A 27,237-nucleotide genomic window follows, 5' to 3' on the forward strand; every position below is an offset into this window, starting at 1 on the left:
TACTCAAAACTCAATTTCCAAAGGTTACCTTCCAGTACTATGCATGTCCCTAATTCCTCATCAAATTATTTTTGTGCTTCGTTACACAGCTCTAAATATTTTTTTCCTTCTTCTGTTGAACTAAGGAAAAATGAAAATGTGATCCACCTCTAAGAAGCAGGGAAACAAGCTTTTATAAAGTGCTCTCAAGTGCACAGACCAAATCAGTGGGGAAAGCCTGAAAGTATTTTTCTCAAATTTCTTTCAACTTTAGCATGGCATTATAACAAATATTGCTCAAAAAGCAATATTCAGGCAGAAGTGTTTCGCTCCAGCTGATGGTGTCTCTGAAGAGTTCAGAAGTAAATTAGAAAAATAATGACTACTTTCATTAAGATATTTCAGCTATGGAAGCAAATGTGTTAGGGTTGTATGCTTTTGCTAGAGCTGTAGATGCACAAATGCTTTTTAGAATCAACCTGACAAGTTATTTAATCACAAAGTCGGCACATCTTTATGCTGATTATGATCACTGTCTTGAAGGCAGCGTGCATCTTTGCTGGGTGATTTATTGTTTCACTGCAGTAGCATCGACCTCCATAGCCTGGGCAGTGGTCACAGCATGCCAGCTTCTCTCATGTCTCTTGAGGGCAGTACACAGGAAACATACTATTATGACTTATTTAGATATTACGTATTTTTATCAGTGGTGTACTTGACATTTTACACCAGCTGACAGCAAGAAGATCTTTAATTTTTTTCAGTAGAGTAACATGAATAACCTGTGCATTTATGTGTAGAAATGATTTAGGGCTCTTTCAGTAGGAGTATAATGGTATTTTCATCTCGAGATTAAATGAAAAAGATTAGCTAATAATGTCATGATATTGGATCTGTGTCTTGTACTTTATTGGTTGTTTCCCTGCAACATATCTGTTGAGATAAACAGACTCCTCATTCTGTTTCTCTATGTTTTACGAAAATAAAGACAACTTTGTCTCTATGCCAAGAACTACATGACTGATGCAGCATTCTTGAGGCAACTGTTAAAGCCTTCCCAACCTGCCCTGCATCCCCTATGACAGCACTGCAGTCATGTGGCTGCATGCAACCTTCTGCTCCTCCGTTTGTTCCCCACGCTGCCTTGTGTCAATGAAGAGGCCTGTTGGGTTCCCAGAACAGGGTTGAGAGCTACAAGAGAGCTACAAGGCCATTCTATGTCTTATTGCAGTCTTTTGAGCAAAACATGCTGTGAAGGATACAGAAATATATTTCAGCAGTCCTGTAACAAGCAATAGAAATGTTTTAAGCTGCTATTCTTTGTATGTAGCACATTTCCAACATTTGTATTTATTTTTAAGTTATGATTAACATCAAAGGGGCATGACGTTCTTTTTCTGTTCTAGTTTACTGCTAGCCCTTAGGAAGTTATGTTAATGAAGAAAGCTCCCAAATGACTCTATTCAGATGTACATTGATGATGAAAATGTCTTCCCTGGTTGGTTTTATCTCAGTTGTAATTTTCAAAGGCAGTGTGATTTTTTTTTTTTATTTTTATTTTTTGGAAACATGTCTAATTACTTTTTTTTTTTAATATACAAAAGAACAAAAGGGGACCTCTAAAGGGAGCTTGTTTGTTTTCATTCTTGTATGTGTAATAAAACAGTTTGTGGTCTGTCTGTATATGAAATTAACTTATTCCTGAGTTTAATTTCATTCCATCTGTGCTTTTTTTATTTTGAGTTGTTGCTGCTAAACAAAAGATCTAAATAAAATATATATGAGCACCTGGCAACCTGGAGCTGTGCATTTGTGCACAATCCTGCCAACTCTGTGAGAAATCTCAGGCCAGAAGAGTTGTTGTTAGTGGCAGCCTACAAGGAGAGGAGCAGCAGCACAGCAGTGCTGATAATGTTGCAGTCCCCGTAGGAATAGCTAATACATGTTGTCAGTCACTGGGCTTAGAAAAGGAAGCATGGATTACATCACTAGGTAGCAAAAAGAGAATGAACGGAGGGCAGTTGCATTGTTTATTACTTGTACTGCGTATGAGAAGGCAAGCAGTACATCTGTTCTGGAAAATGCTTCTGTATTTTCAGTAATTGTGGGATTGATGATTATTTGTAGTCTTTCATCTTTGTAGAGGCACTTGTATCTCGTAACTGACATAACTGGAAGAACTGAGGCCATCCGTTTTAAAATCCACCATTACCACATGTAGTTAGGAACATGCAGAGTATTTTTAGTCTCCTTGGTGTCACACGTTTGCCATATGTGTTTGGTGTGCAGTACGCATCCCAGCTCTGCTGAAATGGCTGAACGTGGGGAAACATGCTATTTAGTGAGTGTAACTCTATGCTAAATGCTCTTTCGTGCTCTTTTAAATGCCTTATTGATGTAATCTGCTTAGGTGTCTCAAATTAGGGAGAAAAACAAAAACTCTTCCTGCTATGCAAATTGTTTGAGACAGAACTTTGTCTCTTTCTGGGGTATGTGCTTGTTTTTGTATGCATTTTTGTATGATATGCAATGTTGCTTGTATTTGAAATACTGGAAAGTGAAGAGCCACAACTAATCTCATCTAACTGAAGGCACTTTGCAATGCATCCTTCCTTCCCCTTCACAGAGTTAGGAAGGGAAATGATGCTTAAGGATTTTCATCCATTGGCATGGCTTGAGGAAGGGGAGGAAGCAGGGCCTAGTTATTTCTATTACATGCATAAATGTCTCAGAAGGCTTCATTTAAAGGCAATTGGTGCTTCCAAGACCAACGGGCTTTGATTCCTCTTGGCTTTATGGAAACTGTAGCCGCAAGATGTAAAAATAGGCTAAAAATTAATTGGCTTTGGTATTGTGTCCTAATCACTCTGCCAAAGGGTAAATCATAGCACTGTGGACTGGAGGAGCAATTCCACTAAATTCAAATCAATATTGAAATGACTGGGAGTGGAAGGCAGTTATTGGATGAAGTTCTGACAGAGCAGCAGACTGGGCTTCTTGGCAGCAGAGGGCATTAAGATGTCAAAACATTAAAGTATGCATGTTAGGAAATGGGTGGGCATGTTAGAGGTAATTATTTCACAGAAAAATTATATTTCTTTCTGTGAAAGTGATTCTGAGATAATTCAGTGTGGTTGCTGCTGTAATTAGATATGTTTGGGTTATCTTCTTGTCTTTGAACCTTGGCAAGAAACTGCCACAGCCATAGAATCCTTAGAGTTGGAAGGGACCTCTGGGAGCCATCTAGTCCAACCTCCCTGCAATGAACAGAGACACCAAAGCTAGATCAGGCTAAAGCTAAATCTGATCCAGGCTTGCCTTAAAAGTCTCCATAATCAGGACATCAATTACAAGACTAGATAACCTGTTCCAGTGCCTCACCACCCTCGCTGTAAAAGTTATTTTCCTTGTATCTTACCTAAATCTACCCTCCTTAAGCTTGAAGCTATTTCCTCTTGTTCTGTAGCTGCAGACTCTGCTAAACAGTCTGTCCCTTTCTTTCCTGTAGCTCCCCTTTAGATACTGAAGGTCCGCTAAGCAAAGTCCCTTTGCTTAATCTCCTTAATCTCTCAATTATTTAAGTGAAGGCAGAAAATGAATTAGTCTTCCAATCTTGTCTTTCTGATCTAGGAAAGGAAAACCTTGTTTGGAAAGAGGTCTCTAGAAAGTCTTTTTCCAAGTTACGCAAGGGCTGCTCTGTAATATGTTCCCATTAATCTTTTTAGGTGAGAATAATCTTCCTCAGTTGATGTCCAACATGTTGGCACCATTTGCTGTTGTTTCGGGGCCATCTATTTTCCTGGTCCTTGAAGATAAAAAGCTCAGCTCATGGGAATGGTGTTCATATGTTCTGCTGTCAGTATTTTGCTAAGGTCTGGATTCTGTAATCCTGGTAAATCATGCAGGCTGGACAGTAAAGCACTGTATCAATAGTGAAATGTGCTGTTTTTATCTTGTATAAAACAGATAAGTGCTGTTTACTGAGGCCAGTAGTCTATGTTTTTGGATGCATTACTCACCTGTTATCCAAACCGATGGGCCTGCTATTGCGGTAATACATGTGTTCATTTTGAAGTTAATGGTTCTTCATAATTTGTTGCCTACAGATGTGACAGCTGCTTTACTTAGACGATAAAGGTGTTCTTTTGTCTAACACTTACACCAAAGGCCATGACTTTGCATCTGAATCGAATGCAGGTTTTTGGCAGTGAATTGGTCTCTAGTGAAGGTGCCAGGGGACAGTTTTGTGTCAGGAACACTAGCATCTGGGGGCTGTTTTTCAGCAGTCTAGCTGTTAAGAAAAACTCTGCTCATCTTCCTGATGCTTAATTCATCCTGCAGATCACAGTGGCACTTTTGGCTGCTAATGTGGCTGGAGAGTACGTAGGTATTCTCTAGGTATCTTAGAGGTGCTTTGGAAAAAAAAAATATCAAATCAGAATGGAGGGTGGTGGCCAAATTTGGTTGCTAGTTGCTGATGCTTCTAGGTGATTTCCTGTGTGTGACATGGTCAGCCAAGCCTGATTTGTTATTCAGTCTATTTCCTTTCTGCATCCTATCTGCTGTTGTCTCTTTTATGCATTTGGCAGATCTGAGGAGATGAGAGATCTCTTTCATTGCTCTCTTTCAGTTTATTTAAAGATTACCATCTGCCCAAATAGATGCTGTTAATAAACACAGTGTGTGCGCTTATGAGTGATGTAAAAAAAAAAAACAACAAAACACAACAAAAAACAAAGACTGCAAGTAAAATGTTTTCCTACTTCCATTAGTAGATAATGGAAAGAATGGGTTCCTAACAGGTCTTCAGCTACGAGGGTCTATTTACACTTTTCTTCCTTTCCCAAAGATTTCTACCTTCAATGATAATATCACAGAGGCGGCTTTGAATGAGTATCTTCTAAAATTTTGAAGACTGAGTTTAAAAGCTTTACTGAAGTCAAAGTTCCCAGTATCCACAAGGGTACTTGCTCTGCTACTTTGACTTTTCCTTTTATTTTTTTTTTTAAGCAGTTGGAGGTATTGCATCAGGATTGCATAAGCAACAGTAGCAAACCAATTCCCTCCTAATGCTCCTGCTTGTTCCCTCATTTGTTTGGGTGATTACTCCTGCCTGCTGGGAGGGAATGCTTGGGGCAGGGCCAGCAAGTGGTGCCAGCACAGTAACCTTTGTGTTCTTTCCTGAACGTCTGTTGCTAGTAAGCATGAAAAACACTCCTGTGTAGTCCTTTTGACCCTTCTGGAGTATTTTTTTTTTTTCTTTTTTGTTGCTTCCATTATGCAGTAATCTTTATTGTAGTGAGAATGCTAATTTATTTTTCTTTCTGGAGGTTGATGGCATGCACACACTTCCCTATTTTGCATTCTTGCAGCTTGAAAGCTAGTGATCGTCACCATTTTTTCAACTGTTTTCCATCAGCTTGACAGCAGCAAAAAAGATATTTGAAATACTACATTACCTGTGCAGTGGTACTGTCCTGATGCTCATGTGAAATGACCAAGATTGCCACCTACATGCCACAGCCATACTTGCTTTCAGGGTACTTTTTAGCAACAGATCTAACAAAGCCTGGGCAATGAATAATAAACAACGTGCAAAATACATTTTTGCAAGAACTGTTGTGCCTCCTCTGCAACTTCTATAGACAGGTCTGTACAGAAGGATTCTAAAAAGAAGGAAGGAAATGGTTTGTTCTATTGGTTTTAAAATCTAACTGAAAAGTGATGCGTTTCTTTTTTTTTTTTTTTTTTTTTTTTTCTTCCCCCAAACTGGAAGAAACTGGAGAACCCTGCTATATGCTGAACATTACCTGAGACTTCAGAGACTTGACAGTGTTTTACCTTGCTTCATCCAGTCTTCAGAAGGAATCCTCAGGGTGATACCCATAAAAGGAGAGGCAGGAAGGCAGAGAGAAGGAGTTTAGAATTATTATTTTGATTCCTACTAGCTAGGAACTAAATTACAGTGACCTGGAGCCAAATTAAATTTAAACGTGTCCAGATCTTGGTTAGAACTTGCTGATGGAAGACTTTTTATTCTTTAAATACAGTTGGTGGCCAAAATATTTTCACATAAAATGTATTAAAAAAAAAAAAAAAAATCCAAAAAAATTGTATAGGATTCATAAGTTGATTTAGAATTTTTTCTACAGCTAGGTCTTGTGTTATTTGGTTACTTTTAGCATTAGGATCTTAATCCAGTGACTACTCATAATATCGGTCATTTAGACACCTCTTGTCCTTTCCTGTCAAGTATTCAGTTTTCCTTTGCTCATCTGTGCACCCTCTCCTTGCTTGCACAGTGACTTGTGCAAAGAGTAAAGTTCAGTCCAGCTACCTGCATGAGAAAAGGGGAGGAAATCAATACTGAGGTCTTTGCCTCTTCCCTAGATAATTGCATTGAATTCAAGATTGCTTTGACGCTTGAAGTTTTCCTGGTATATCAAACAGTGATGAGAGATGCTTGTCTTTAAGGCGGAGGGCCCTTCAAATGCACCAGCATAAATGCTTCTGAAGCATTTATGCAACTTTGGTGGATATCTCACTGTAATTATTCTTTCCTTTATTAAAAAGAACCAACAAAGCATCTATGAATGTATACTGTAAATGGAGATACAACTTATATGTCTTGTCCTGGATTTAGGTATCATAGGTTGAATATTCTGTTTTCCCATGTATTTACACGAAATAAATACCTGAAATTTTTAACATTGAAATAAGTAGGTTATTGCCACTGAATTTACAAGTTAGATAAAATTTTGTCCAATCAGATTTTTCTGATAAAACACCAGCATTTTGTAACATCTTACTTGCTGTGTGTATACGTATGGAATTACAGAAAACAAAATGCAGTAATTTTGACCTTAAGAAAGAAAAAAGCATTGTATGGTGTTGAAATGATATGTGAAAAAGAATTCTAGATGTTCAGACATTATCTTCTAATGTCTCCTTGCTGTCAGTCCCAGATTTTGCCTGAGATTTTCTCTGGATTTGAGAACTTTTCTTTTAAAAGAAAAGAAAACCAAAAACCTGAACAAATCTTGAGAACTACTGCTTTCTGTCACTGTACCTGAGCGGTCTTTTCTGCTGAAGTGCAGTTCCCCTTGAAACTGTTTCTGTAGCTTCTGCTAGCCAGCCTCTTTCTGCCTTTTGCATTCATTTAGCTTCTTCAGTGTAACCTTTTCCATTCAGTGCACTTAAGGGTTTGGAATTGTGGGGGCCATGGGTGAATTTATTGTCTGTTTCTAAAACATCTATTGGTGACATCTCTGCCTTTCTTTTTCTCTCATTCTCTGTCAGCTGGTTACTTTTTCTAGCCTTTGATCCTTTCTGCCTATCTTAATTCTTTTTCTTGCACCTTCAGATAGCCTCCTTAGTGCTGTGCTGCCCCTACCTAGTTGCTGCCTTAAAATAATCATTAATGATGTTGATAAACAACCAATAGCAAGGATGGCCAATAGTAGATGGAAGAGGTGTGGTATTGCTGGAGCCTGGCACTGGGGCGGCCATGGAAGTGTTTGTTATTTCCCTGTGTCCTGTAGTGTTCGCTGGAAAGCGTTCCTGTGTCTTGTTGAACATTTCAGGGCCTGTCTAAAAAATATCTTTTGAGGAATGTGCGCATGTGGAAACATTGTAAATGTGCGCTAGGCTCTATATGGTTTGTAGGACTGTTCACTGTTAGTGCAATGGGTTGTTTGGGACCAAGGTCTGTGTGTTTCACCATCAGAAGGTGCTTCACCCATTTGTCGCCCTCCTCTTCCCTTCTCCAGGGTAAGTGTATTAGATTCAGTTACAGATTATTAATAATTGCCTTTCTCCCTGGAAGGTAACTTGAAAGTTGATCTTTTCTGTCTGTCCAGGCATCTGTCAACAGTCCGGGCTGTTGACAACCTCCTTGACATCTTTTATTTCCTCCCTGGTGACCTAGTATGTCTGTGAGCAGTCATCATGCAGTGTTCCATATTTGTAGCTGGCATGCCTATTTATATAGATATTTACAGAAGTATAATGGTTAATATAATAAGCGACTTCCTTCTTTAGTGCAAAGCTCCAGCTCATGCAAATGAAGTTTCAGGGGAAGGAAGGGCACAATTTGGAACTGGATTCTAGAGCAATTCTGCTTGATTTTATAGAAGTTCCCCCCGCCACCCCCCCAGGTTGCTTTTTGTGCCAGGCAGATAGTCTGTAGCTTAGCTGTTTTCCCCAGCACAGAACTGTGTGCCCTTGAAACAGTATTGCTATGTTCACGCTTCTCTGTCTTTTTTAACCTGCGTGGCTGAGAAGCTTTCATTATTCCTAGATAGAGTGCCACAATGAGTGTCACATCAAGCGGTCCAGCTGGCATTAAATATTGCTGTGCAATTTTTTGCTTCTGTGGACTACTACTAACACATGAAAGCTAGTTAGCATTCTCTATACTCTTGCCTTACTAAGTACTGATCAAGTTCAGGATTTGGTTTCTGTGGGGCTCAGACCCAAAAGATTTCATTGTAAATGTCTAAATGGTGGAGGAATGTCAGCAATCCTGATCTTCAAAGGTAGCAGGTCCTTCTGTGTGTTTACAAGTGAAAAGTTATTGTTTCAGGAGATGTCTCTGACAGACAGTGTAACTCACAGTTTTGTAGTGTGCACTGACCCAAACCAAGAGTTGTAATAAAGGAACCACCTAGAACGCTTTATGCAGAGCAGGGCTCTTCACTTGCAGATGCACTTAGAAAAATGTGCACAGTTTCTCTTCACGCCTAAGAGTTGTGCTGTATTGTGTAAACATCATCTCCTTTGTGGTGAGTGAAAAAAATACAGAGTATGGTTTTGTTGTTGGTGGTTTTAATAGATAAAGGCATTCAGGTACTGTAGTGATGGGGATACAATAAGCATTTTTATGGGACAAGAAAGAATGTGCTTTGACAACTCCCGGCTGTTCAAATAAAATACAGAACATTCACAGTGCCTGAAAATAACTTTGAAATTAACAGAAATCTTCTGAGTATTGTTTTGAGTGGATACACTATTCTGGATTACGTATGACATGCAGTGGATAAGCAGAGTGTTACGATGGCATTCAATGTAACTTTCTTGTCCAAGTGAGATAAGTAGAAAGAATATGGTTTGCATTCATAACCTGTACTATTATGACAAATCTTCTTTTGTTTACCTATTTGTCTGCCTTGTTATGAATTTTCATGTATCTATTTCACTCAGCGTACAGGAAGCTTTACCAAACCCCCATTAGAGATTGTGAACTGGCTGCACCTTATTAGATCAGACTGCATATTTTAAAGATGTTTTCTTATTCATTTAAAGTATAATGGCAACCTAGCTATTTATCTAACTGGAATGCAATGCCCATTTGCACGCATGCTGATGAAAAGAATGTCTTTTCTAAAAAGTCATTAGAAACCAAAGATAATCTTTAACATCAAATGTGTCAGTACAGAATTGGTATGCAAACTGAAGGGTCTAGACAAAAAGGACTTCTAGCTATGTGCTTTCTGTGTGTTCTTTCACCCACGAAGAGATCTGTATTTGTACGTTGGCTAATAATGACAATTCATACTTAAATTACTTTATAATTTCAAGGAGCTGCACCAATTTTAATTAGCATGTCTCACCTTGCTTCCAGTCAGCTCATTCCCACTGAGTCAGAACACATTACTGCTTGGCGTGCAGTGTTTCAGGGTAATCAACTTTCAGCTTGCAAACAGTCTAAAGTATGTTCTTTCTAGTGTACAAGCAGCTTTTAATACTTATATGTGGTGAGGTCACTTGCATTTGAATAATTGTGATATAATTTTAAAGCACAGTTACCATCTCAGTAGTAAAACCACTTACACTATCATCTGTTAAATGCAAATTTACAAGATACACTTAATTTCTGTCTCTCATTCCTTCTTCAGCTCTGCTTTAATTTCCATTTTAGCTGCAGAGGGAAAAAGAAAAAAAAAGATACTGCAAAGGAACAGAAAGCAAAGTTGGGACATTTTTTTCCCTTCTGCAGTTCATTTCCATATATACTTTTAATGATCCTTTTTCCAATTTCATAAACTTTCTGGTGTAAAATAAGCAGTAGGGTATTTGCAAATGGTGCCTGCACAGTTAGCTAGCTAGATCCTAATCTGTCTTCACTTTGAAGCAGGTATGTTCAAACACTTGGCTATTAGATTCATCTGATTCCAGTGCAGGCTTAAAACTATGGATCTCCTTAAAATGCTTTGGGGAGTTTGTTTAGAGAGTTTGTTTTATCTGTTGTTACTGTCTGTATCATGGTGACAGGTGAAAAGTCTAGGATATGGAGATGGACATGTCAAGCAATTATTTTTGTATTGTAGTGCAGCTCTTGGTCACATTTGACAACTTTGGTGTTTTTGAATACTTGATCATCTACTGCCAGCAGCAGACAATAAATAAGAGATATTGATTCATGCCTACCTTTTTATTGATCGAGTGCTGTCAGTACAACATTCTTGTCTTTCCTCTCTGTCCTATTTCTCTCACGCATGCATGCAAGAATCCATTTGGAGTTAGCTGGATAATAGGATGTGAGCCTTGCTGTGCTCATTAGTGCTTTAAAAATCCCAGCACAGTGTTACCTGTCAGTAAGCTATTAAGTGTTCCTCAGATATGAAGACAGCATAGCAATGTAAAATCCTACCTGGTGCTTGTTGGCTCCCTAGCAAAGCACAAAATATGTTAAGTGTTGAGCTGGATACTGGGTTGTGCTGAGGATGAAAGAGCTGCACTGTGTAAGACACAATATCCTCCTGCTTTGTGACCTTTTGGGGAGGCAGGAATGGGAGAGCCAAATACTAAGTGTTGAATCAGTCTGTATGGTTTAGATTTTGTGACAGGTGATCGCATGGCAGTGCAGCAACTAAGAGACAAATTTGCAACATGGAGAACATCGGAAAAAATTCTTTCTCTGCAAAGGCCAAGAGTCTGTGAGATCCAGAAGTAATGAGCATTAGTTATTTACTCTTTGGAAAGAGGATGAATTTATGAATTGAAACCTTTCTGGATTACTTTAAAAAGTTTGAATTCTATTTGCTATTTTAAAGCATGCTTGATTTTAAGCATGTATGTAACTTCCCATCTAAGCAAATCAGTTAGGTGTGTACCTAGCATAGGACCATTAGGATTTAATATCGTGACTATGGAATCACAGAACTTGCCTTGTCGTCTACATGTGCACAGGGGCTTTCAGAGCCAGTAACAGCAGAACAGTGTTTGTACTATAATGATTTAGTCTGAACTGGCAAAATCTGGTGAAAACTGGTTAAATCTTAGTAGCGGCGTCAGCTAGAAAATTCTGAAGCATGGGCAGTATAGGCTTATCTTAGATATCAAGCACTCTGTAGAGTCTGCGGCCTGACATTGAACCTATCTGCAGGCAATCTTTGCAGGTCTAACCAGGCTGTATGATAGCATTGATCACTGTAGGATCTTTGTAGAGAATGACGATGTTCTTGGATTCAGGAAAAGGTGGTTTGCTGCTTTACTTGTTATCAGAAAGGGAACGCTTTTGTTTGCTTCCTTTCTAGCAGAAATCTTTATGACTAGACTGGAAGCGGTGCTGAAATAATGTTGAAATTTTGCTTGAGGTATTGTACTTCGGCCTGAACTGGAATTGGTTGCTGTTTACACACCTCATAAGAAACAGGAGATGTAGTTGGTTTGTTTAACTTATTGCACTAGGTGCAAAAAACTCTAAGAATCTGAAAGCAAGCCTACATGGTTTAAGGCATCCTCTATTTCTTTTTCAGTAAATGAACGTAAAATAAGCAATATATTTGTGTCATACCAACCAGAATCTTCCTGCAATAGCTTAAGTAGCATTAGATTTTTTCAGTCATTAGGTTCCGTTCCCTTCTTTCTTTTTCTTCTCATTTCATCTCACTTTCTTAGTTTTTGATTTATACAGAAAGTATTTGATATGTTTTGTTCACAAAACCAAAAATTGTTCTTAAAGGCATTTTATTGACAATCCTACCTTTCAATAATTCTTAAAATGGAACAGCATGGGTTAGTTTTCTAGTGCTGTTCTTCTTTTAAAAGTGAAAAATCTTAGCGAAGGTGCCTGAAAGTAGAAAATAGGGAAGAATGCCCTTGCTGTTGATTTGAACTCTACCTATTCAGCAAAGCAAGAGCTGCAAAAGTCATGATTAAGCTTTCTTCACAGAATGAATTGATGTTGAATATTGAGCTCTACAAAGGATAGAAAGTGCTGTATAGAAAGGAAGACCAGGTTTCTTGTCCATATTTAGCTGGCAAGTATGTTGTACCAAGATCCAGTTGATCACAGGGATTATGAGCTTTAAGAAATAGATTTTTCAGAACTAGTATTAGGTATAAAATTCAAATTTAAAATTTTTAATTTGCCTACAAACACTTCCATCCACTCTTTGCTCACAGGAAAACAGCAGATAAGAGTCACCTCATGTTCTGAATGGTAGTGATGCTCCCTAAAATCCTTGACCTTCTTCTGCCAGTAGCAGATGCTTTAAAGGCTTTAATATCAGCTGTTACAGTTGGCTTTATGCTGTCCCCTATAGCTTTAAAGGGATGTCGGAGCTCACTTAAATGAGATTGTGATCATATCCTTTGACTTCCAGCCTTGCTGCTTCCTCATCATGCCAGGCAGGAGCAGAAAATAGTTACCTGCTGGGATCTCAGGAGCAGCGCCAGCAACTTGTGCTTTATGGCTCAGAGGGGAGGTGATGAGAGAGAGAGAGGGAACGGCTATGTGAGAGGAATTACTTCCTTGGCTTTGTCATATGCTCAGCTTATCCTATGAAGGCAAAGAAGGACAGAGCATGGTGGCTGTACATTTGTTTTTTAAGCAAAATTTGAGCTTAACTAAGCTTTGTTAAGTTAGCTGCAATATTAGGGCTGTACATGTAATGAGAAAAGGATTTAAGTGGCATGCTTGATGTTAAGGACTGTGGTTCAACTTTCTTTGAACTATACTTTCTCTGTGTTGCAGGGGTAATTTCTTCTCAATCGATATGCAAATGAAAATATCAATAGATCTTGGAAGCGTAGTAAGAGTTCTCATACAGAACTGCGTAAAAGATCAAAACTGAACAGCCAGATCATAATTACATGTGGCCATTCTGCCCAGCATACAAGAACATCTTCGCGTCTTGAATGTGGTATCAGCTTTTCTATACTAAAGATTTTCTTAATGTAGGAAACGTTATTTCCTAGATTAAAATGGAAATCCTTTAATGCATATACTCCGGAAATTGAACAAACTGAGATAACATTTTATTCAAATTGGAAAAATATCTGTCAAGTTATTCTGCTAAATTCAATCTACAAATTAAGTTAGTGATGAGAAAGTTTATTTCTCTCTTGCTGCTCTACTAAATTTATGTTCCACAAAACATGCAGGCATCCAGCTGAAATACAATAGTGAATGTGCACTGAAAAAAAAAAAAATACAAGCACACAATTATTCAATATTTTTTCCTCTTGAAATAACGAGTTGTTGCATCAGCTCTTTAACTGTGAGAGGGTCAGAAAATCTCCCTGAAGCAATTGTGTTTTTATGCATTATAAATGTAGAGCAGAGGAGGTTCAGCGCCAAAGGAACCTGGCAAAGGAAGTTAGTACAGAACCCAGATCCTAATCCATCTGATATTGATGGCAAAAATCATACTGGCAACAGAAAGAAATATGGACTGACCTTTTCTTCAAAGAGCAAATAAACTGATACTAGTTATTACTGTGTGAGAAATCACTTTGATAATGTTTTGGTGCAAATGTGTCAACAGTACCTGCATTTCCCCTTTTCCTTGGGGACAGTATAGCAATCAGTGTATCTTAGTGAATCTGCTCTAAACTTTCATATTACTATATCTTATTCCTTTCCAACAATGTTTATGTGTGTAGGACAGAGTGGAGACTGAGACATCATGGAAGAGTTACCTTTTAGGACAGACAGCGATGAAGAGAGGGTGGATTGGGCTGCTGTTTTAAAACTGCTCAGTTTATAGATAGAAGTGGGAAACACTTCTGAAGAAGGCAAGCATCAGTAATAATGAAATGAGTGAACAAGTAAAAATGATAAAGTATCATATTATGGCTACTCACATTTGCATTAGTTCTCAATTAACATCAGTAAATAGCACTGAAGAAAGATAAACTTAATCAATCTCTTTGCAGTGTAAACTGAGAATGTTCTAGGACATTGTCAACACACTTGACCCAAGACAATTATACTTGACCTTGTGCTATGCATGGATTCAGTCCATATGGTTATGTTCTGCCACTGTAATTCTTGTAATTGAGAATCATGGGGGACTGAAAAGCAGGGGGAGAATAGGAGACTCTTACTTTAGCTTGCTGGGTATTTCTAGTCTACTTTCTAGTCTACTGCAAAGAAAAATGAAACAGACAGATAGCTTATGAAGGTGCACTTGAAATTCATGTTCCTTTTCATTACATCTTAGATTTTGGTCTCAGCTGGGAACTAAAACCTTGTACCCATATAAATGCTGTACCTCTACTTCCTTCCTTATGAAGTGACCTGTCTGTGGGAGGGAAAAGTGCTCATAAAGCCAAATGTCCAGCACAGCTGGGAACCAGAAAGGCTTGGGCAACATTCTTTGCGCTGAGTCGTACCTGTGCAAATGTTGATTCAGGACAGGGAGATGCAATTGCCCAGTCAGACCTCTTGGCGTGAGGGTGGAAAACCAATGACAGACAGTACTGGTTGCTGCTGTCTCCTAGCTGAGACTACAGTCAAGGATGAGTGCATCTTCTCCGTCCTGTGTCACCTATGACTTGTGGGTGCATTCAGTGTGGTGGGAAGTTGTCTGTTGGTGTGCTTCCTACTTTGTCTTCTTCACTGCCATCATGGCAAAGCTATAGAACGCAAGTGTTTTGTGCTGATATTCTTTCAGGTGTGGAGCTTACAGCCCTAATGGGCTAAAGCTAAAATTAAAGCAAAAGAGCTGGTCCATACCAAAAAATACATATTACAGTTGGAAGGCTTATCATTAGTTCTCTATTTTAATGGTCTTACATGGAAAATAAGTCACAGTAATGTACACTCAGTGTGCAATTTCCATTTCTCTGGGCACTAGGAAGTGAATCCTTTATTGAACCTCATGGTTCGTTTTAATACTTCATAGAATATTCTTCAAGCAGTTTCAAAGCTAAACCAAACCTTCTGCTTTCAAGCATACCATTACGTTCTTCAGATTATTGTTGAGACCTTAACTGACAGATTTGGTTATAATTGAGGTTTTTTCAGATAAGACAAACGAGTCTGGTGTTACTGTTCCTATTTAACTCCTTGAAGCTACGTGTTGTTTCTTAATTGTTTAGCCTCCTGCACCAAGGATGAAGTGATTACAATTCTGCTCCAAAGCACTACTGGGAATTTAGGATAGGCAGTTCCCAAGCTAAGTGGGTTTTGGGGTTTTTTGCTCCTGTTTGCATTCCCCCACTCTTGAAGGAAGAAGTGGTTGCCCTTTGTGGTTTATTGAAATCTTCAAGAAGCAGAAAATAGGAAACAAAATTATTTTTGGTCCAATATGTGAAATAATTGCTTCCCTGAGTATCTTCCTGAAGATGCACCAACTGTGATGCTGATGACAAGTCATAATAACCTTGAATTCATTTTCTACCTTTTCTGACCTATGCTTGGACTTCAGTGCAAAACTAAGTTTCTGATTTATTGTCTGGAGTTTTCATGGAGATTAATGCAGAGGCTATGAAGTGTTTTGTCAGTCATTATTTGTCCTCTCTTTGTAACAGCAGACTTCCTTTAGGAACTGGAAAATATGCAACTAAGTGTTTTAGAATGGTAAGATGTATAGGATGCCTTCTACTTACATTTCTGTGATGTCCCAGCTGCTGTTTATTCCCCACAGACTTTTACCGTTCTTTTTCTTTAACTGTGCAACCTTTTGTTTGTTTCACCACCTTTCCCTGGTTTTAGTTATATGTACGTTTATTTTTCTCTCTGTAACTACACTGTTTCTGACTGAAATGTATTACCTTTCCATTGGGATAGTTTGTTGTGATACGTTGAATTTTTCTTGATTTGTTCAGCTCTGTTGCCCTGTCAGCTTTTGATTTTGCAGGAACTGACACTTCCCTCTTAAGTTTATATCTGGATTGAGCCATGTTCCAGGCTGGGGTGGAGAGGGCGTGATTATGCTTCTTTTTTTATGTTTTTATTTTTTATTTTTTTTACTAATTGGAAAAGATGAGATCATTTTTTAAGGATGCCATTTAAGAAAAGTAAATATTTTATTTCACTCTTGATTAAATTTGATATCCATTCTCATTTATGTAACAATTAGGCAATGTTGATTTGTTCTGATAAGTATAGGCTGTACTCTACATCAGAAGGGATTTAACTCTGTTTCTGTTTAAAGTGTTTTTGACATAGACTGTAGAGTGTCTAAGAGTCCTTTGGTGTGAAGATGCTATATAATAATAATTCAAGTCATTCCAGCTCTGCCTAGACATCTCAATGCCTTGGCTGTATTTTGCACATAGTCTTTTCCCAGCACTGTAGGCAGTATATTCAAAGAAATGTAAATGCAAGTGAATTACTTAGCTTGGAATGATGTCAGAAGCCTAACTCTAAACTTTGTGTACATGTAACTTGGAGGTATGTATAACGCTACTTAGTACTGAACTAGGTACATTGATATTCATTGTATTTCCTGCAGTATTTAAGCAACACATATTCTATATTTCTGCTTTACAATGGATGCCTTTACTTTCTTTCAGTATAATGTCTATGAAGAATATTTTGTTCACTCTGAGTTATTAACTGAAGGCTGTAACACCTAATAGTCTGCACTGTCTTTGGGACTTTAAGTCTCAAACATTCTGGCCTCAAAATGCTTTATATTTCTGTTGTACCAGGTTAAAGTCTTCTGAAGCTTTGGTTTCTGCTTTCTGTATAGCCCAGAAATGCAAAGGCACTGTGTGGTTTTGTGAAACTACTGTGTCATCTGTGGATACTAGCATGCATGTGTACAGGGTGATACATAGATGCAGAAGAATCATCAAGCTCCCCACGAAGCAATCTGTGATCATTAAACAATCGTTTCTGTTACTTAGCAAATTGCAGTGTGCTGTCAAACTTGCTCACCTTGTCTCTAAGGGGAAATATCTTAATAAGGAAAATAATATAGTTTCTACTCTAATGATGACATGTCATGCACTCTTTTGGCAGAGGCATACTGGAAAAGGTAGCTGTTATGCTCACAGTAACGAGTGTGTTTTAAACATCTGAATCTAGGGATGTGGGTAGATCCACACTTCGTCTGATGTACCTGGCATGCTAAAATTAGCAGGATGGCTGAATGGTTTGTACTTAAATCTGTAGGAAAGTGGTTTTCTAAGTGAAGGGAAAAAATGTAGCACATTTTTGGCATGGTCAGAGCAGCAAATGGCGTGTACTTAACAGGTTTTCACTAACTGAACACAAGTAATTTAATATGGGCTGACATGCACAGGAGAAGAAAACACTGGAATTTGTTTCTGTTATTGTAACTGTCTCTGAAAACTGCTGTAAAATATCGTGATGTGAATGGAATGAGAAGGGAGATGACAAAAGAAGAGACTTGTTGCAAGGGAGAGTTAAGCCCATGCAACCTCTGGTGTAGATTTGCAGAGCAACGCATTTTGAGATGGGCCCCAGTGCCACCTTCAGGAGTCAAGAAATTATCTCATCAAGAAATGAGAAAAAAAACCCGCAATTATTTTGTTGGTGGTGTTTATTGTGCATTTCATCTAATGATTCTTTATCACATAGGGAACAACTGCTGGTGCAGTGACCAGGGCTGGGATCTCTGTACGCTACTGCCCTGGCCAGACTTATTTTTTCTTGCATACTCACTGTGCAGATCTCATTTTCTTTTCTGCCTGATGGCAGCCTGGTAACAAGCTGGAGTTCTCCTCTGGGAGATATGTTGTTCTCCTTTGGCAAAGAGCTTGACCTCTGCTGTTTTATAAGCAAAGAGTGACAGCACTATTAATAGGTTCCTCTTCCAGCCAGGTTGCAGGGATAGTATAGCCTGATAGTTGTGCTTCATGCTGAGCTGGGATATTACAATCACATGGTAGGTGTATTGTGAGCATCAGAAATGAACTGTGCCCTGGGGGGAGAGGAGTTCAGAATGTCTTCAGGGAGCTTTGCAGACTCTGTGTGGGATGAGTCAGGAGGTCCCTGCTCTCTACACAGCCACTAAGCCCATTTTGGCAATAGCAGATAATCTCCTACCATCAGTGGAAAGAATGGCACCTTGCCTGGGACTTCTGAGTGATCTCAACAATCTTACAGTTCTTTGGTCTTGTGGAACGTCTCCCACTTCCACTGCGATCAGATGAGTGAGTAGCTTTGTATTTGACTGCAAACAGGTGGTAGGTGGGGTTTCTTTATTTCTTAGAGACAGTTAAGGGAAAACTAAACACAGCAGCCTACCAATAATGAAACTCTTTCTATTAAAAGGAAGTATTATGATTTAGATTAAAATTTCATTTAAAGTACATGAATCTCTTTGAAAGCATGAGCTTCCTTACAAGAGTGAATTCAAAATGATTTATTTAATATTCCACAGTTTTCCACCCTTTGACTTGTGAACTCAGTTTTTGATGTTCAATCCAAGAGAAGAAGAATACATAAAAAACTTTTCAGTTTTTAAATAGGAAACTGTGCACTCAGTCTTCAGTGGGAAACATAATGGCAACTGGAAAGTGAACAAAATTCAGGTCATATTTATAAAGCTGTGTGTTCTTGCATATGAATATCCTCATTAATGCTTTGTAACCTAAATGGACTTAATTTCTCATTACATATTTTTGTGGTAGTTTAGCAAGGCATGCCTGGAGCCAATGTTAGCTTACTTTCTTTAAAGGGTCTCCATTTGTCAAGGTCTGTTCTGAACTCTATTCAACTGGTGAGGTGACAGAATCTCACTATAAGATGATGTAAAAAAAAAAAAAAAAAAAAAAAAAAAAAAAAAAAAAAAAAAAAGAGGAGTTTTCAGTCAGAACAAAGCTTACCTCTCCTTGCCAAATGATACCAAATCCTACTCTTCTTTTATCGAGTGATACTGTATTTTTTTTTAATTTCAGGTAGAAATATGTGGGGCTCAGCTTTCAGAGTCTTGACTACAGGAGATGTTTCTGTGATTTAAAACAGATTTATTCATGTGGGACCCAGTCTCATAAAGACTTACAGATGTGCTGTACTTATCCACTTCACATAGCTCCACTGGAGTGAGTGTCAGTTTGAATTGACAGAACAGGAATTGTAAGAGCTCACCCAGAAGTAAGAATTTGCAGAACTGGCCCAAGATCTTTTTTATTCTGCTGTAGAGAAAAAGTTTAAAACAAATGATCTAAACCCATGAAAAGAAAACCCAGGATGATTAAAAGGTTAAATAAGTGAAAGAAGCCAAGCCTCAGCTTTACAGGGAATCGCTGTCTGCTTGTCACCCTGTACCCTGCCACACTTTCATCTCCGTCACAGTGACAGTCCCTGGGAAAAGTTCAGAAGCAAAATGAACAGTAACTTGGTTATCTGAATTTTTTTCTCACAATTGTTCAGTCTCAGGTGATTTTGTAACTAGTAGTGAAAATTTTTCTGTTGACTTAAAGGGTCAAATTCTCCAGGCATCAGGATGTGTGGACAAAACTTAGTACACATGCCTGCAAATGGATACTTTCACTGTACAGAACTTGATGTAAAATGGAAAAATGTATTATTGTTTTTTTAACTTCTGTTCTAATGACTATGCAACTGTAACTCAAAAACAGTATGATGAACCCCTGAATGCTTAGAAATTTACAGACGAACTGGATTTTGGAGCACCAGTATTCCCAGAAATAAAACAAGAAGTTTGCAATTGCAAGCAATTTTTTAAATTTACATTTCATGCAAGACCAATACTAAAGAGGAGGGAAAGAAAAGTCTTGGACAGCATGCATTTTGCTTTGTGTCCTTAGTTAGCAGGAAGTTTAAGCACACATTAAAGAAAGGCCCTGAGCAGAGCAGCGTTCAGCATTAAAACAGGTGCTTTACTTGCTCGTACTTCAAGATTTAAGTACGCATATGGAATTAAAAAGAGTGTATTGAGGCCTAAAGGAATAAAGCCCTTCAGATTGGTTCTTAACTCATTGCAAATGCTCTTCTTAGCTATTGTCTGAAGTTCCAAACTAAAAACTTTATCACATATTTGTAATTAGTAGCAGGGAAAAGTCTGTTTTCCAAGAAAAATGCTATTAGATCTCTTACACTTGTTTGTTGATTACCTCTTCAAGAAAACCAACAAAATGACTATTGGACTTAAACATTATTGTCTTGAATAAATAAATGCCACTTTTAAATACCTTTGCTTTGGGGATTTTTATGGTACCACTTACTTATGTTATCCAATTCTCTAATGTTCACTTAACGAGTGAGAAGATAAGTTGTGTAACTGGAACAGCTTGCTGGCTGTAAGTAAGCCGATTCAAGCTACTGTAAGTGGCAGTGAAAGTAAGGTACTTGAGTATTAGAATATCCACAGGTAGTTGTGCTTTGTTGGAAAAAGTGACATCGTGTTTAGCAGCTTTTTGTTTGAAATCAACATAGGGTGTGGAAACATGAAAACTGATAGGATCTTTACCATAGAAGGGGACGCCTGAGAATGTAGGCTGATCTGATCTGCCCGATCTCACTGAACTGGCTGGCAACGCACTGTTTCCAAGGAAGTGCTTAGGCCATAGAGCCAGAGAAGGCATCCGCTGGCAAGCTTGGAGTTCCTGTGTCCATCCACCCCCTCCACATACACACTGCAACAGACAAATGACCTGGAAGCTAACAGTTGAAATGATACTCTCAGAAATGTGCTGTAGGGTTGACAGAATTTACTTTTGAAGATTTGGCAGGGAATGACTTTTGATCACATAAGATGGTGTTCATGTTTTTAAATACTTACCAAATGTGCATTTTTTTAAAAATAGTAAATATTTTCCTATTTGCAATTTTTGTGGATCTTAAGAAGGGAGCAGTTAACTGTCCATGTAAAATAACCTAGAAGGGCACCAGCAGTTGCCATCCTCAAATCCATTTGCTTTAATGTTCTTTTCTCTTTGGAAAACATTTCAGTACTTTCCTTCATTTGTTTTTCTTTGGCTCACTGACTACCAAATAACTGTTCAGTTTTCTTTCTGTGTGTGCATGTGAATTATCTTAGAGTTTTTGCACACTGGCACCACGTTTTTCAGGTAAGCCTGCCTTCATTGCACATCTGCGGTAAATGTGTACTCTGCTTATAAGCTGTTAAGAAATTCTGCTGCACGGGTGTTCTTTTGAATTGTGTTAGTCTGACATGAAGATCTGTTATTACTTTTACATGCTAGTAGTCCCTGACGTATGGGTTTTGAGCTTCTCTGTGGATTTTCTGTGATTAGAGATGGAAATAGTCTTAAAAACTGCATGAAAGCTTAAAACAAGATATTTATGTAATGTTTCATGTGGCAGAGCAGATCAGCATGCTCTACAATAACCTCTTTGTATATGCAAACTTCTAGTTTCAAATCACAGTATAGGAAAACCACAGAATACACTGAAGATATAAAGTGGTAATGATAGCAAAGAAAAATCTGGAAAGCTTACGTATGTAGGACATGAAATTGTAATAGCCATGCCTCTTGATCTCTCTGTCCCTCTGTCTCTTCTCTCTGTCTGTCTCTCTTTTCCACATCCTTTCCTCATTACAGATTTCGGTAGTGAACTGGAGAACCAAGCAGCTTACCTAACGTGCTGTAAGAACTTCCTTTTCTTCCCCATATAATTACTTCTTTTTCGAATCTCAGCTGTCTTCACTTATTGAGGATTCTGGATGCCACAGTGAGCATGAAGTCTTCACATTGTCTCTAAGAAGGAAGGGATAGAAATGCTAGAAAAAAGGGTATTGCATATCAGTGTCATGCTGGTGTAACAAAGCATCCTCAGCTGACTCTATTCTTAGTGCAGGCTTCCTGTATATTCTTGGATGTTTCATTTCACTCCAGGAAATGTCTTAGCTTGAAGACATGGCAGAAAATGTGTCTTCGAAACAATTTTTCCTTGTGCAAGTAGTTGGAGACATAATTGTTATTTACAAAGCAGGTACTATGTCATAAATGATAATATGTTTCTTCTATCTTCTGGCTTAATAATACTATTCGCTGGTTTATTCTCCCTTGCATTTCACTTTTCTTCAGCATAAATATAACTTTCTCTACTCAAATAAGTACTCTTCTGTGTAAATGCATAGAGAAAGTATTCAGAAATTAGACTCTAATGTGCCATGATGCTCAAAAATACAAAAAATGCATTTTCGTAACACAAAGGGCCCTTGTGGTGGTAAGATAATTTTGGTTATGTGAGGGAGCAGAAGGGGGGGCTGTTGGCAAGCGACCAGGATCTAGCTCTGGCTGCGTACTGCCTTAGTTGCCTTCTTTCTTGTACCCAGGCCTGTCCACCCAGGACTGTGAATGGAAGCACACAACATGGGTACAGGGTGTGTGTGATGAGGTGGCCCACATAATTTTTCTGACGTCAAACCAAAGGTGGTTCTGTAATGTAATCATGGATTTTGCACTTTTTTTTTATTTCTTTGTAAATAATTTAAGGACATACAAAATTGCTTTTCCTACTGCTTGAGAAAAATGATTCAACATCCACCAGCCTCTTACACCTCCTTGAAAATTGCCAGTGGGTGCCCACCCATCAAAGATATGGCCATGCAGTCTGAAGGCAGTTGGTGGCCTTGTGACAAGAAGTGGCAGCCAGTCTGCGTTATGTATTCTTCTGGTAGCTGAAGGGAAGGGAGAGAGGCTTTGCTTTCTGCTTTGCATTTTTCCACCAGGCAAAGTGGCCAAATCCCCACAGTAGCAGACGGAAAGGTCAAAATGTCAACAAAGATTTCATGACTCTGTTCAGCTTCTGTGCTTCTGCAGATAGTTCTTTACCAGGATAGCACAAGCAAATTTTCAATTGCACAAATGCCATTGGCCTTGCTGGGAATTAAAACTCCACTGAACTTGAAGATTCACCAAGAATTGAATTAGTGCTGCTCAATTAATTAGCTGCTGTTGTTAAACACTAAAAATCTGAAAACAGCTTATTTTCCTCTGCACAGTACTCTGTAAGCCATTCAAAGCAACTTAAACTGACCTACAATTGCAAGTGAAAAAGCTGACTTGTTGCCTGTGTCCATTCCTGGTCATGCCAATCCCAATGACAGCAGAAACAAGATTTCCACTACCTATACCACAGCTCCAGTCCTTCAGTGCATGGAAAAATATGATACGCAAACCCAGAGTGTTTCTGCAGTAAAAGCCATTTTTTGTGTTCTGGATTTCACTCTGTACCCTTGCCTTGTACTCAGGCCAGTAGAAAGATTTCTTTAGGGCATACAGTAAGGTAAGATTCCTCTCTGGTGGCATCTGGGTTGCTTAAAGTAGTGTTTTTCAGTAAATATACAACTGTAGATGAACTGTGGTGAGGGTGACAGCATCAGCAGTTTTGGCTCCTATGGCAGCAGAGAGTAGACCAGGCTCCTCGAAAGATCACAGTTCCTTAGCTTTGAAGAACACAGCTTGCATGGGGAGCTGGTCATTGTAGCCAGCCTTACCTTTGAAAGAGAAGTGAAGGCTTTGCAAAAGTAGGTCATAAGTAGGTGAGGTAACTTGGTCTTCCACCTCTGTAGTGCTTGAAGTAGGAGGAATTTCTCTGGCTACCAATGAAAGGAGAGCAGAGCCACTGACTCTGCTGCAAACATCATCCTCTCTTTAAGAACAGGATAGATGCATTGAAAAAGAAGATATTGCATGCCACTGTCATGTTTGTGTATCAAAGTGTCATCAGTTTAATTTGATCTCAGGATCAGGCCTCATTCTCCAGATGCAGGGGCCTGTTTGCTTACAGACTGTTATGGCATGCCTCTCTGCTGTCAGACCCAACTAATGGCAGCTGCAAGGATGCATTGTTCCCACCTGTGTTTTTTATCTGCGTGATGTGAGAAGGGTGGACCTGAGAAAAGAATAGGAAGGGGGAGAGAAGAAAAACAACGTATATAAGAACTATTGACTTCAATTTCTATTTATTTTTGTATGCTTGATTAAAAAAGAAAAAATCACACACTGAAAATCATTATAAATGCAATCAGATGTTCTTTGTAACAGGTGGAGGGAACAAAGTGTATTGATATGATGCTTAGAGAGAATTTGGAGCACTTGAAAGGGTTGGGTTTTTTTAATGACTTTCCATTTACATCTTAATTACTCTCATAACTTTATTTTACCCTGATACTGTATTTTACTTTCAAAGGTTAAAAATAAAGCACTACATTAATTTCCCTGTACAATCTCTGAGCTAGTATCTATTTCTGAATGTAAAAGTTGAGAACTAAAAATGTCTGTGGAAAAAGAATTCCTTTAATTGTCTTACCAAGTAGAAATAGTTTCACACGTGACAAGGGTGCACTATGCCAAAGGAGTGACAGCTGAAAGGAATTGTCATGGGCACTTCTCACACAGCGGCTCTTCACTGCTGCTCATGAGCAGGGCTGTGACCCTATTGCCAGATGAACTTCTTCAAAGTGTTGACAGAAATACTTAACTTGTACAAATAAAGGCTGTTTACAAATAAAGCAGTGACCATGCCTTATTTTCTAACTGGCAGAAGTGGATGCAGCCCTCTAGGCAGGTTAGAAGTGAAATGACCCAGAAATCAGCACCAGCTTTTAGAATCCCATTGCTCCTAGTGTTCCAGTTGAACAAGTAGAGCTTTCCTGACACTTCTAAGCGTTAATTAAAGACTGAGGTTCTGACTCCTGGAGTCAGTTTCAATCCAGATGCATAAATGCATGCTGTACTTTTTGTACAGGTATTTTTGGAGCAGGAGGACGGTACATATGCTGCAAAGGTCATTGGGCAAAAGTGAACCTGAAAGGGTAATGCGAGAACTGGATAAGAGATACTTGCAGCTAATATAATTTTTAATAAAAGATTAAAAAATAAAGAAATTGAACACTTCTAAAAATAAAAAGTACATCTTTGCTTGTGTCTGCATTTCTGATAAATGTAAAAGTTACGTTAGTTATGTCTATATACAACTTCAAAGAATGTTTTAAATTTTATTGTGAAGAATGTTATAATTTAAATTCCCAAGATTACATCTAATTTTTGTGCATGCAAGTTGGCTTACAACTACTGAAGTTTAAAAAGGCTGAATGCACTGTTCACAATTTTGAGAACATAGTTTATCATATACATTTGCCTAATACAGAATTCTCTTGACTGCAAAATCGTAGTTTTGCCAAACAAGATGAGTGCATAGTCCTTGATATTTTTTTTTTTTTCTTTTTCTGAGAGTTCTATGAAAGCCATAATAACGCTGCTTATCTGTCTCTTTACTTACAGGTACATTTATGTTCCCATGGGAGGATCTCAGTCCAGTCTGCCAGGAATGCTCTTTTCCACTGCCCTCACTTTTGCCTTTGTAAGCTATTGGCATGGAGGACAGAGCTATCTGTGGTACTGGGGAGTACTTAATTGGCTTGGAGTAATTGTGGAAAATGGTGTCAAGAGGATACTTTCTGTTCCAGTTATTCAGGACTTAATTGTAAGTTGAATCTCTCTTCATTTTGTGTTCCTGTTTCCTGGTTCCATGCTTGTCTGTAATTCCTGGCTATTGGTTTGTTTTAATTTGAATTGAAACTAGAGATTAACAGATACAAAACCATTCCCTTCCCCACCTTCTTCTATTTGAGGTGAGCTGTGTAACTAGAATTCTTCAAAAAAGAGCCAGGCAAACACTCAAATATGCGTGGTCTTAAAAGTCTGCAATGCTAGTATTTGCAACTGCTTGTCACATTGTATACGGTTAAACAGAAGCCAGTTTTAGAGTTTCAGTATTTGTATTCTGATTTCACTCAGGATGGCCTTAAAATATTCATCTTCGCTAAGATTAGTAGTGTAATTTTCTAACCGTGTGTTTCCTGGTCAAGCAGCTGAGTGCATCTGGAAACAAACTTACTTTGGCAAATCTTAGGTCACCAAGCAATTGGATAAAGAAAGTGTTACTTTGTTTTGGAGACCTCTGATATTTTTACTTTACTGACACATTCTACCTTCATTCACTTCTACTTTTCTCCATATAGCGTTTGACAAGCAGTCATATGCAAAAAGCACTGCTTTAATTTGATGATCATTGTAGTCTGCGGGTTTGCTTAGTATTTAATCCCAAATATTCTAATAACTATCTGTAAGAATAAGTAATTCTTACGTTTTTCTTCCTTACTAGAGATGGGGTGCTCAGAATTCATACTCTGTAATACTGTGCTGGCAGTGACTCACTCTTCAGTCTCCATCCCTATTTCAGTATTTTTTTCTGAGAGGCTGTGGCAACTGATTCAGCCAAGTAATTTAGTAGCCAGTGCCCATCACTATGAATTTGGTGACTGTCTGGAAGCAGTTTGTTTTCTGTCCCAGAGAATAAGATAATCAGATCCATTAATTTGCCTTCTAGAATGAAACTGAGCTTCAGCATCTGACCAGTTCCATACATAGGTCTCCGGACTGGAGATTTTCAGGCATCAAATGAGGAACATGTAACTGTAGAGGCTCTTTGTACTTAATGCCATTGTATTGGATTTTCTAAAAGAACTCTCAAGTAATTAAGGTCTTAAAAACCATTAAAATGATAAAGACAGGGCATTATGAAGGTGTGGTCATATGTGATGGATTCATTCTAAGTATAGTTAACCAGTGCTGCCAAAAAGATTCATTTTTGGTACAATTAATCCCCTAACAATGAACTACGTGCATTTTTCCCATCTCCTCCCTCCTTAAAGTTCAGTTACAGAATTCAGGTGAATGGGAATATATATATATAGTTTTTTAATTATGAAAAATAAGTTCAGTTTCAATTTGGCTTCATTCTTAAAATTGAATTGATCACAAAGTATAACAGTAATTAAAGAAAAGCTGCTTCTGTTATTTCCTACTGTGCCCTCTCCCTTCTCTTGCAATAGATTTAGAAATCTAAATAAAGTGTGTTTTATTCTTATCATTCACTGAATCCTGTGCTAAGAATATGTATAAAAAGAATTGAACCCTGCATTTATTCAGATTTTATGGTAATTTAAATCTCAGCATTTCGAACTTAGCACAGTGTGAGCAAATAACACTTTTGTAGCTTTGAATTCAGTCTGTTGGGTTTTAAATGTCCTCTCAGGCATATTGAACTGAAAC

General features: G+C 38.3%; 1 protein-coding gene across 6 annotated transcripts in view; it reads left to right on the forward strand.

Moving 5' to 3' along the window:
- The window catches only part of HHAT (hedgehog acyltransferase), a 147,120-nt gene that overhangs the window by 55,214 nt on the left and 64,669 nt on the right, over window positions 1–27,237 (forward strand). For all 6 annotated transcript variants that reach the window (XR_006182412.1, XR_006182411.1, XR_006182413.1 and 3 more), the window contains one exon: window positions 25,405–25,606. Coding sequence is in view for 3 of the 6 variants with exons in the window: in XM_042891715.1 (XP_042747649.1) it covers window positions 25,405–25,606 (202 nt within the window). In the remaining 3 variants the exon portion in view is untranslated. The remainder of the gene's footprint in view (window positions 1–25,404; window positions 25,607–27,237) is intronic.

This window comes from Lagopus leucura, unplaced genomic scaffold (genome assembly GCF_019238085.1).
Source record: "Lagopus leucura isolate 7727_CA_CO unplaced genomic scaffold, USGS_WTPT01 Super-Scaffold_73, whole genome shotgun sequence".
Lineage (NCBI taxonomy): Eukaryota > Metazoa > Chordata > Aves > Galliformes > Phasianidae > Lagopus > Lagopus leucura.